At 40.4% G+C, this 12,128-nt stretch overlaps 2 protein-coding genes across 3 annotated transcripts in view; one reads left to right on the top strand and one right to left on the bottom strand.

The window, feature by feature from the left end:
* Window positions 1-2,878: 2,878 nt before the first annotated feature.
* On the bottom strand, window positions 2,879-10,423 carry LOC147327843 (serine/threonine-protein kinase pim-2-like). 2 transcript variants are annotated; one of them, XM_086295731.1, is made up of 10 exons: window positions 10,251-10,422; window positions 9,377-9,619; window positions 6,359-6,601; window positions 6,090-6,224; window positions 5,878-5,972; window positions 5,689-5,736; window positions 5,367-5,585; window positions 5,083-5,263; window positions 4,826-4,996; window positions 2,879-4,736 (listed from the first exon to the last, which is right to left on the bottom strand). In XM_086295731.1, exons 1-10 carry the CDS (start codon window positions 10,309-10,311, stop codon window positions 4,645-4,647), a joined length of 1,488 nt encoding a protein of 495 aa, XP_086151857.1. In that variant the 5' UTR covers window positions 10,312-10,422; the 3' UTR covers window positions 2,879-4,644. The 2 variants fall into 2 exon arrangements, with proteins under 2 accessions (XP_086151857.1, XP_086151858.1); XM_086295732.1 differs by lacking the exon at window positions 6,359-6,601 and having other exon boundaries at window positions 10,251-10,423.
* Window positions 2,957-12,128, top strand: part of cdk2ap2 (cyclin dependent kinase 2 associated protein 2) — a 48,354-nt gene continuing 39,182 nt past the window's right edge. Inside the window, exons 1-2 of the mRNA XM_086295734.1 lie at window positions 2,957-3,115; window positions 5,421-5,632. The gene's annotated coding sequence lies outside the window, so the exon portion shown is untranslated. The remainder of the gene's footprint in view (window positions 3,116-5,420; window positions 5,633-12,128) is intronic.

Below are 12,128 nucleotides of genomic sequence, written 5' to 3'. Positions count from 1 at the left end.
AGCTTCGCAATAATGGCGGTCAAGTGTTTTTTCAACAAAGTATGCAGTGCTGCAAACTAGATAATGAGACCAAATTGTTTTTGTTTTTTTTACATATCAATGCTAATAAGCTACTCTTTTATTAGGCCCCGAACTCTGACCACAAAGGGAATAACGTGTGTCGAGTTATTTGTCCCGGTGAGTCACTCGCTTTCGTTAGCTACCTGTTAAGTTTAGACAATGTATTTTTCCCGCCGATTAAGCTCAGAAACATTTGAAAAAAAACTAAACAAAACACCAATACAGTCGGGAACTGTGAGAATGTAGTGTGTTGTTTTACTTATCTTGTTGTTCCTTACAGTAAGTACAATAAGTGTTTAATGTTCTAAGCTACAGATGGTACCCCCGATGCTAGGTGTGATGCTATAGCTGCTATGTGCGGTTACTCAGGACTCAGGGAGGGGCGGCCCTCTGCTGCTACCGGTTGGTGTGAGAGAAGGAAAACAGGATAAAGACATGATGTGAAAGAGAGACAGAGATTAATAACAGGTACGATTCAATGCAGAGAGGTCTATTAACTAGGGGTTTGCGATAGAAACGATATACGATAGAAACGATATAAATTTGGCCAACGATAGAGATTTTATACCGCTCTATCACGATAGCGGATGTTGATGATGTCATCAAGCTGCGCCTGTTTTGGTCGAAAGCATCGCAGTGGCTACAACCATTATCATCTGCAAATTATGCTCACAGTCATAGCAAAGAGATGAAGCACTTTTGAAATATGGGGAAAGCCAAAAACTGCGCTTCCTCCACTTCCGTAACATTGATACATTAATGTTGAATTCTCTCGCAGCTGCTCTATTCCCATGTTGTTGCAGTATATTAATAACTAACCTCGTATTGTGGATGAATAATCTCAGTTGTTCTCCTGACTGAAGTTTGCCCCGTGTATAGCATCCTGCTATGCGACTGCATTTGTCCCTGACCACCAGAATCCGTCACGTTAACCTTTATCGAGTGGGAAAAAAAGTTGGCGTTCATCCTCCAGCTTCACTGTGCTAATGTTATGCTAACATAGCTGTGTGGCTAGGAATCGCGTAGCACAACATTATATTCCAGGTAGTCCAACTTCAGTAACCATACAAACGCCACTGCTGTTTAGTTTTCTGTCTTCATTTATGTCGGAAGTGGTGGCAGAGCTGTACGTTTTAGTTAGTTTCAAAAATCTATCAGTCAGAACATGGTATGTCATGTTTAGGAGGAAAGTAGCGAGCTAACGTCCTGCTAACTTCTAACTCCGTTAAATTTAATAACTTCTGTTTTCATGGATGCCTGGATGTTAAACTTAATTGTTACACCTGGTAAAGCAGCAACGATGATGATTTTATTAAAGATTAAAGAATTTAGACCGTTTTTAACTCTGTGTTCGTGTGACTTTGGGACCTGAAATGGACGGAGTTTTGGACCCAGAGTATTCCGCGAAGCTCCTACTACGGCAGCCGTAATTCTCTGACAATCCATCAAGCAGTGCGGCTTACCAAAGTTGTACTAAAACATTTTTTAACAGATTTCTGCACGCCCAAATCGGTTCGAGGTCAGTAAGCACAACCAGAATTCATACATAAGGCGCACTCTCGATTTTTGAGAAAATTAAAGGATTTTAAGTGTGCTTTATAGCGTGGAAAATACGTTATACAGAAGAAAAGAATATATCACGATATATATCGTTACCACGCATGCTTCAAATTATATCACATTAACACATAGTGAGTGAGAAAGGTGACTAGAAAGGAAAAACTCAATGCATCATGGGAATCCCCAGCAGCCTATGTCTATTGCAGCATAACCAAGGGAGGATTCAGGGTCACCTGGTCCAGCCCTAACTATATGCTTTAGCAAAAAGGAAAGTTTTAAGCCTAATCTTAAAAGTAGAGATAGTGTCTGTCTCCCGAATCCAAACTGGAAGCTGGTTCCACAGAAGAGGGGCCTGAAAACTGAAGGCTCTGCCTCCCATTCTACTTTTAAATACTCTAAGAACAACAAGTAGGCCTGGAGTGCGAGAGCAAAGTGCTCTAATAGGGTGATATGGCACTACAAGGTCATTAAGATAAGATAAGGGCTGATTATTTAAGACCTTGAATGTGAGGAGCAGGATTTTGAATTCAATTCTAGATTTAACAGGGAGCCAATGCAGGGAAGCCAATACAGGAGAAATCTGCTCTCTCTTTCTAGTCCCTGTCAGGACTCTTGCTGCAGCATTTTGGATAACTGAAGGCTTTTCAGGGAGTTTCTAGGACTTCCTGATAGTAATGAATTACAGTAGTCCAGCCTAGAAGTAATAAATGCATGAACTAGTTCAGCGTCAATCTGAGACAGGATATTTCTAATTTTAGAGATGTTGCCCAAATGGAAGAAAGCAGTCCTACATATTTGTTTAATATGTGCATTGACGGACATGTCTTGCTCAGAGAGGGGCAGCCATCTGCTGTGAGCGGTTGTGGTTGAGGGGAAGAATTCTTTGAATTTGATATTTCGGTGTGTTTTGATTAGCTGTAACCTCCCCTGTGTTTCTATGACTAGTTGAGTGTTAGTCTCTTGTCTCTGTGTGTAATTAGTTCAGTTTCTGTTTTCAGTTTTTTGTCTCTTGTACTTTGCCTTTAGTTTTATTTTCAATTGCTCTATTATTTAGATTGAGCTCAGCTGTGTCTTCTTGCACTTATTCAATTTCAAGTCACTTTTATTAATGTAGCGCCAACATCACAACAACGTTTGCCTCCTATGCACTTTATATTGAAAGGTAAAGACCTGACAATAATGCAAAGGAAAGAAAGAAAAGCCCATGTCACAAACTGGAAATGAGAGTGCAGTTGGACCTAAGAGCAGACTCAATCACTTGAAATATTTACAAGATTTATTCATGAGAGGAATCAACTTAAACAGGAGCACGGTCATTAACAGAAACTCTGCACAGGTGACGTGGGAAACCAGGGGGCAGAGAAACAGTCGGGCATGCGGAACACAGGAAGAGCACGGGCTGGAACTTCTGCAACAGAGGAGAGAGGCGTGACTGGACTGGGAAACGAGTGAGAGAAGGCAGAGTGAGAGAGACAAGGCCAACTTTTACAGACAGGTAAGAGAGCGCAGACGGTCATTAGCATCGCAGTGGATTCTTTTGTCACACATTAGGTGATCAGTCAAACAGCTCTATTAAATTTATGGAATTCACATTGAGTATAGATGGATATTAAGAAATATGGCTGGGTATCGTCACTGATTTCTAGAATCGATTCGATTCCGATTCACAAGGTCCCGAATCGATTCGATCCACGATTTGATTTGTTTCGATTCGAATCAGGGAAATTTTGCCTCAGACAGTCAGAAATATTATAATTCTGATCACTTATCAGTACATATCTATATTTTTATATCTATAAAAAGAAAGCTGACGCTTGCGAGACTTGGTCTGGGTTTTTATAGCAGATGACATTAAAAATATTGTGCAGTCAAAAACGAAGTGAAGCAGAGCAAAGTTACAGAGGTTTGATTAGAGACACAGCTAAGCGTACGTGCCGGCGGGTGAGAAAGCCACATCTCAGTGATTCTGATCTGTCGGGTCCGCGTTTTGTGTTTACATCTTTGTGCAGAATCCGTGTACCTGCTCTCATTTACTGTTTTAGCGGTTTGGTGGTTGTAGAAATTTTGTGAGGTTTAACCTGAGATTCTGGCGTTTCGGGCAAAATAAATTTCTATTTAAAAATCGATTCAGGTTTTAATGAATCGATATCACGTTATCCAAGCCAGAATCGATTTTAATCGATAAATCGATCATCAAAACCCACCCCTATTAAGAAATATAAAATTTTCACTACTGAATGGACATTAATGATTCAATTCAACCTTAACTATAGCAACAAGTCACATCTGTTGTCTAGAGGCACTTTACATTGGAAGGCAGAGACCCTATACTATTAGAAAATGAATCCCACCAATCAGAGAGCCCACTATGAGCAAACAATCAGCAACAGTGGGAAGGAAAAACTGTTGCAACCTCTGTTAGATCCAGGAAATCTGTTGAGACGCATTAGAGGTTAGGGCAACAGATGCAAGTCTTCAGAGCAGTGACAGTGTGACTTTCGTTGTGCATACTTTAACCTGATTGAGTTTTCAGTTTTCTTACTTGTCAAAATGCATCATGAGTAAAAAACAATCCTTGACATGGTAATGAAAGAGTATTCTCAGCAAAGTTGAGTTAAACAAGTTTTAATGGAAGTTTAAGTTAAATCTTTTGATTTTTACTAATTTTGATTACATCAACGTAATTTTATTACATTAACCTAATCAAATAAGGCCAATTTTGATGAAGCTCCTGACCCAGCCCAAGCTCTCTATGAAGACGAGGAAAAACTCCCCGGGGGGCCAGAATGATGGGAAGAAACCTCGGGAAAGCCAATTCAAAGAGAGATCCCCTTTCCTGGGATGGCTGGGGGGGTTACAGGAATTTCAGGATAGCAAAATTTAGAATTGGCCAAAAAAACCCAAAAAACAACCTTTTCCTGTTAAAAAAAAACAAAAAAATGAAAGAAAGACAAAAAAAGAAAGTTAGGTCACGTATCACACTTATATGATAATATATGAAATGTGTGTGTGTGAGAGATGGGTTTATCTGAGCCAGGGGTGACGCTGGAGGTCCCCCAGCGTTGGGCGCTTCTCCGGGACATCGGTTAAACACGCATCCAGGAAATTCCGGCAGTCTGGAAAGAAAGGAAGGAGAGAAAAGATGAAGATGATAGTTCCAGTGATCCAAGCCATCAGTGAATCTTGAAGTGTGATGTTTTCTTACGTGGGGACAGATGCTCGTTGAATTTCAGTTCGTTTTCAATGAACGTCATGATATTAAAGTCCCCCACATGAAGCGCTTCGTACAGCACCACTCCCATTTGCCACACCGTGGTGGGTCCAGGCCTGTATTTTTTGCCCCAGTAACATTCGGGAGGGCTGTGGATAGGTGTACCTAATAAACAGACACAATTACAATTTCTTCTAAAACAAAAGGCACAAATTGCTACATCTGTGAAGAGCAGGAGCTGAATATGTTACCATAGAAGAAGCAGAACTGCGATTGCTCCGTAGCAAAGCAGCTCAGGCCAAAGTCAATGATACGAACTCGAGGCACATCTGAGCCGGTCTCAATCAGAATGTTCTCACTCTTGATGTCCCGGTGAAAGATGTCTTTCTCTTCCAGGTCCTTTGCTGCATCAACCAGTTGCTTCAGAATGACCTGGAAAAGATGAAAAAGACAGTAATGAGTCAACAGGTTGATGCTTCTCTGATACTCTGTGCTTTCAGTGCTGTACAGTCTAAGGCTCTTCCAGTCAACTTACCTTGGCCTTTCCTTCTGGTAAACATCCTCCATTTTCTCTTATGTATTCAAACAGGTCCACCGCGGGGACAGGTCTCTCCTGCACCAGGATCAGCTCTGTGCCAAAGTCAAACCAGTCCAACAGAGACACAGGAGCCGACGTTCCCACTGATCCATCTGCTTCAGCTGCAAGCTTCAGCAAAATGGCCACTTCCACTGAGACTTCCTTCCCGTTTTCATCCTGATATATTACAACAAAGTGGATGATGAGGAACAGATGTTTCACAGGTGAACGCTGCACTCAGTCCAGGAATGTAAAAACAGTTCAAGTGTTGCACACTTACCGTCACTTTGATGGGGATTCTGTTCTTGGGAACGTGTTTGATGGCTACCTAAAAGACACAGAGCATTGGTGAGCATTTCCTCAGTATGACATCATTAAAGGTGTAAAACGGCACCTTTAATGCTCAGCTGACGATATTATCCGTTATCTGCATTACTGCCTGTCTTACTCCCACCATCTGAACACTTACTGGGAAATGATCTGTTATCCTGTAGCCAGCAAACACTGCTCCACAGCCGCCATTTCCTAGATGGTGCTCCTGCACATATCTGGCTTGGTATTCCCCTGAAAAGACCCAAATGTTGTTTTACTACAGCTGTGACACAAATTACTCTCTGCTGTACCCTAAATGTTCATTTTGCTCTTCACCTGAGTATAAAAGCCAAGCTGCTTGCTACTTACGTTGCTGGTCGGCTGCTGGATTTTGGACGACGTTTTTGGTTTTGTCCTTTTTCTTTTTCTTGGGTGACTCTTTGCTGTCTCCCGCAGACTTGTTTCTGCCATTTTTTGTGCACCCCTTTGTGTTTTGACTGCAGTCTGCAGATGTGGAAAACACCAAAAGCACATCAGCGTATTAGATCATACACACAAATATCTCCCAAACACTAATATCTTAAACCGAGCAACCAGCTGTGCACTTAATCTACCCCTCACTCAACTAATTAGCCTACCTTTACCAGTGTCCACGGAGGAAGACGCTTGCTCCCTGTCTCCACTCGTAGGCTCAGCAAGTTTAATCTTCTTCGGTGCACTGGTTGTGCCCGCTCCATCTTGCTGGGCCTTACGCTTCACTGCTTTGACCTGGTGTGTATCTGAGCTGGTGGAAGGAGCAGCCTGCTCAGTGACCCTCCTTCTTTTTACGGGGGTCTTCTTTTCAGGACTGGCCTTTCTTTTAGCCATCCTGCTCTTAGAGTCTATAAACAACAACAACAACACAGTAGTGAAAAAGAGTGCTCGACATCAGGACTGGAAGGATTTTGATGCCATTTTAGGAAGTATTGGTTAAATTATAATAACAAGTTTATCCTTTTGATAAAAAACAGAGCAGCACGAGTCCATACTAGGTCTACTAAGACTTAGATCTTCATGACACTTGTTGATCTGTTTTTACTGCTGAGTCCAAGAATAAACTTGTCACATTATTTTACCAAAAGACAAAGTGCCCCATTAACCTTTCTTTGATTAGACGTGTTGTAATTATGTTGTTTTCAGTCAAACATACCCATATGGAAAAGAAATGGTACAAATTTATAAAAGACTTGCATAAGATGTGGCCTACTTCATACAGTGAATCATATCAGGCTTATATGATTTACTCATGAAAGTGGCCACTTTCTCATTACTTTCATATATTGTTTTAGTAAGTATCCAAAACATACAAGTTTCACACAAGACAGATACAAACTTTATAAGATTTATATATATCTTTTCCATATGGGTAGGATTCAAATGTTTCATTTTATACACAGACTGTCAACATTTTTAGAAAAGTAGATTCTGTTATTTGAGGGATTTTACCCAGATTTGATGTATTTGTTTACTTACTTTGATCTCCTGGATCTTATCTCCTGAATTTGTATTTTTTCTCGTTTCCTTTTTCATGTTAATTTTTGAGACCTTGTAAAATGGAAAATGTCACCGTGATGAGGGAATACTTCTTCAAATGTGTGCGCTTGTCTTTCCTAAGCTGTTTAAGTGAGTTCCGTAAGTGAGCTTTCAAAATAAACTCAGGAGTAGGGATGGGTATCGTTTCGGTTTTATCCGATACCGGTGCCAAACCGGTACTTTTGAAACGGTGCCGGTGCTCAAACGGTGCTCAAACCGGTGCTTAAAGAATGGAGAGCACAAAATTGGTCCAAAAACCTCTCATGTTCAGCTGTTTTTTGTAAAAAGATAACAATGTTAGCCTTTTTTGCAGCTATGGGGCATATATGGCATCACTCTTGGCTGGAAGCAGTGCTTAATCAATGGAAAAAACACAAACTTTGTCCTAAACCTCTCATGTTTAACTGTTTTCCACTTTTTCTTTGGTCTTTTTAGCCTTTTTGGCCAGGGTGAAGCGAGTATCTGCCATCAAACAAGAGGACAGCTGCATGTAGCTATGATGATGTTTGCTAGTTCACCTTACATGCATTAATGTAATAACGTGGTTAGCCTACTCAACGTAAATTACACACGAACAACATTAAGCTACTCACGCGGAGAAGAACGGCTGCTGCTGCATCATCATCCGTCATCATTTCTGCTACACTGGCAGGGCTAGGGGCCAGGACTCTCCTCTTCGTGTTTTTGGGGGATGTTGCATAACAGGCAACCCACCCGCAGTAGATGTGCTCGGTGTGAGGTCTCGCAGCAAGCTATCAAATACGGCGCATTTCTCGGCTTTAAAAAAAACGCTATGCGTCGCTAGGTGTTTCGTCGGATTCGAGGTGTTACCTCCTTTGACAGTATCACAGTATCAGCTTAAAGCACTTGTTGCAGGCTGCTGAGTTTGCATATATTGCTGTGAAGTACAGCCAGACTTTTGACCGCTTCGCCTTGGACATTTTTAATCTGTAGCTCTGCTCTAAAAGAACGCACGTACCTGGACCCGCCTACTATCCTCGGAAACGTAAAATGATTGGCTAGACGTGTATCACAGCTCAGGAAAAAAAAGCACCGAAATAAAGCACCGAAATGTGCGCTGCTTTTCGGTCTGGTTACTACCGTTTATGTCAGAACCGGTGCCATCATGGCACCGGACACCGGTACCCATCCCTACTCAGGAGACTATGGCAACAGAACCTTGCCTTTCAGTGACATCACCGACTGCCAGTAAAAGTGCTCCTAAGTAGTTTAAAGAAAAACACTATGGCAGACAAAGCCATAATAATTCATATAATTTAATGAGAAGTCGATATACCTACCTATAAATTTTGTTTTTTAAATTGTGCATTTATTTTTTATATAGTGTAACTACTGGACCTTATTTCTCTTTTTAAATCTAGAGACAACCACGTTTTTGAGGTTGTATCACCTTTCCCATAGCTATTCATTTGTGTGAATAGCTATGGGTTAACTAGCTATTGGTGTTAATTTACTGATTAACTTATAAAACACATGCTCAACTTACTGAAAAAGTCCCACAGTGGCTTCCATCCTTATGTTGGTTTGTCCAGTTTACGGCAGAACACATCAAACCTGGGGCCCATGTCAGCCCTACTTGCGGCCGTATATTTAAGTGAAGAAATATAAAGCAATTTGGCACTTGAAGAGCCTTTTTTGTTAGCGGGGGATTTATTTATTTTTGAGTCCAATGTTAAAATGCGTTCTTAAAAAAGTTTTAAAAAAAAATTAATATGAAGGTCTAACCCAGGAGTCAGCAACCTTTCTGATGATAAGTGCCATCTAAAATTTCCTTAGAAGTCAACGTGCCATATGATTGCATTAGCAATAAATTTAATAACGCTCTATATCAACAGTTACACACTATATAGACCAACTTTATAGAATTATATTTGTTCGCAGATGTTGGCATAGAGCAGATCAGCTATTTTGAAACAAAAAATACACTTTTTTTTCATCAGTAACAAGAACTCCATAACAGCAAATGAACTGTACAACAGAAAAATATCTCCCAAACACTAATATCTTAAACCGAGAAACCAGCTGTGCACTTAATCTACCCCTCACTCAACTAATTAGCCTACCTTTACCAGTGTCCACGGAGGAAGACGCTTGCTCCCTGTCTTCACTCGTAGGCTCAGCAAGTTTAATCTTCTTCGGTGCACTGGTTGTGCCCGCTCCATCTTGCTGGGCCTTACGCTTCACTGCTTTGACCTGGTGTGTATCTGAGCTGGTGGAAGGAGCAGCCTGCTCAGTGACCCTCCCTCTTTTTACGGGGGTCTTCTTTTCAGGACTGGCCTTTCTTTTAGCCATCCTGCTCTTAGAGTCTATAAACAACAACAACAACACAGTAGTGAAAAAGAGTGCTCGACATCAGGACTGGAAGGATTTTGATGCCATTTTAGGAAGTATTGGTTAAATTATAATAACAAGTTTATCCTTTTGATAAAAAACAGAGCAGCACGAGTCCATACTAGGTCTACTAAGACTTAGATCTTCATGACACTTGTTGATCTGTTTTTACTGCTGAGTCCAAGAATAAACTTGTCACATTATTTTACCAAAAGACAAAGTGCCCCATTAACCTTTCTTTGATTAGACGTGTTGTAATTATGTTGTTTTCAGTCAAACATACCCATATGGAAAAGAAATGGTACAAATTTATAAAAGACTTGCATAAGATGTGGCCTACTTCATGCAGTGAATCATATCAGGCTTATATGATTTACTCATGAAAGTGGCCACTTTCTCATTACTTTCATATATTGTTTTAGTAAGTATCCAAAACATACAAGTTTCACACAAGACAGATACAAACTTTATAAGATTTATATATATCTTTTCCATATGGGTAGGATTCAAATGTTTCATTTTATACACAGACTGTCAACATTTTTAGAAAAGTAGATTCTGTTATTTGAGGGATTTTACCCAGATTTGATGTATTTGTTTACTTACTTTGATCTCCTGGATCTTTCTTATCTCCTGAATTTGTATTTTTTCTCGTTTCCTTTTTCATGTTAATTTTTGAGACCGTTTAAAAGTGAAAATGTCACCGTGATGAGGGAATACTTCTTCAAATGTGTGCGCTTGTCTTTCCTAAGCTGTTTAAGCGAGTTCCGTAAGTTAGCTTTCAAAATAAACTCAGGAGACTATGGCAACAGAACCTTGCCTTTCAGTGACATCACCGACTGCCAGTAAAAGTGCTCCTAAGTAGTTTAAAGAAAAACACTATGGCAGACAAAGCCATAATAATTCATATAATTTAATGAGAAGTCGATATACCTACCTATAAATTTTGTTTTTTTAAATTGTGCATTTATTTTTTATATAGTGTAACTACTGGACTTTTTTTCTCTTTTTAAATCTAGAGACAACCACGTTTTTGAGGTTGTATCACCTTTCTTCAGTAACAAGAACTCCATAACAGCAAATAAACTGTACAACAGAAAATGTAAATGCTATTTTTGGTCTCCTCAAAACAATGATAAGAAAAATAAACTGGGCCAATATGGCATGTTTGTTAATACAGGGATGGACATAGAGCTGGGCGATATATCGAGTTTTTTAAAAATATCGATATATTTTTATATTAGATATAAGATGTGACCATATCCTTTATATCGATATATACGTTATAATTATAGTTGTGGAGCCAGAAGTTTGCCTCTCTTTCGTCCACTTTTGTCTCTACGCAACGTTACTCGGCCTCGCCTATCCTTCACTGAACACAACTCCCCCTCCTCCCCCATAGCTTCACCTGCAGGCAGCGATAAGATGAACACGGCAAATCTCCGTTAACGAGTTACTGCGCATCGCTCCGTGCGTGGGGCTGGACGGCGTCAACGTGCTAACGAGCTAACCACGCTAACGCCATGCAGCCCACAGGGGCTGCACAGCCTAAAATCCTTTCATTTTCTCAAAAGTTGACAGCGCGCCTTATGTATGAATTCTGGTTGTGCCTGATGACCGCGAACCGATTTTATGTGGAACACGGCGCTCAGCAATCTGTCAAAAAATGTTTTAGTACGACTTTGGTAAGCTACGGAGCTGCACCGCTTGATGGATTGTCGGAGCATTACGGCTACCGAGGAGCCTCGCGTAGTAATACGCACTGTGCTTCAACGTAATATTACCGTATTGTGTGTGTATAAGGACCATAAATGGCACCTGAAGCGGATTTCAAACTCCAGGCTGTCAGTCACGCAGTAGAAGTTGGGAACAGAGCAGCTGTGAAATCTGCCCTTGTTATTATGCTCAGCCTCTTTTAGTTTAAATTTTGACTGCACAATTGTGAGCTTTTTGTTATGGACAAAAACAACATACTTTTCTTTTATTTATGGAGCATTATTTTTAATAAATGCTCATAATTTATTTTTGAGTAGTTTTTTTCATGTACATCTATGCTTTATGTTAATAAAAGTGCCTGTGTGACATCTGAGACACAGCTTTGACTAAGAACTCTCTTTTTGTTCTTACTTTATGGCTTTAAAAAAATATCGAGATATATATCTTATATCGCCATCCAGCTAAAAAATATCGAGATATGAATTTTGGGTCATATCGCCCAGCCCTAGATGGACATGTTAATGTGACCTTTGGTCTCCCACTCAGAGACACAGGTCTACGAGTGTCCAGCATGCAGACGGCTACCTGAGGACACTCTTCGTGTGAGAGAAAATCTGCTCACGCAGATATGTAGAGCCAAATACTGTCAATAAGGCCTCTGCAATGTTCTGAAGACAGTTAAACTTGTCAGGTAGTGATGTCCAGCAGGTGAAAATGCAAGCTCCATGAACACGCACAGCTGTGGATTCCAGCTGTTTTATTTGTGTT

Source organism: Aulonocara sp. 'chitande type north' Nkhata Bay, linkage group LG6, assembly GCF_057382095.1.
Source record: "Aulonocara sp. 'chitande type north' Nkhata Bay isolate Kocher_YH1m ecotype deep benthic linkage group LG6, A_spYH_male_GT1.1, whole genome shotgun sequence".
NCBI lineage: Eukaryota > Metazoa > Chordata > Actinopteri > Cichliformes > Cichlidae > Aulonocara > Aulonocara sp. 'chitande type north' Nkhata Bay.
Note: the sequence above shows the minus strand (reverse complement) of the source record. Positions and strands in the feature narration are given on the sequence as shown.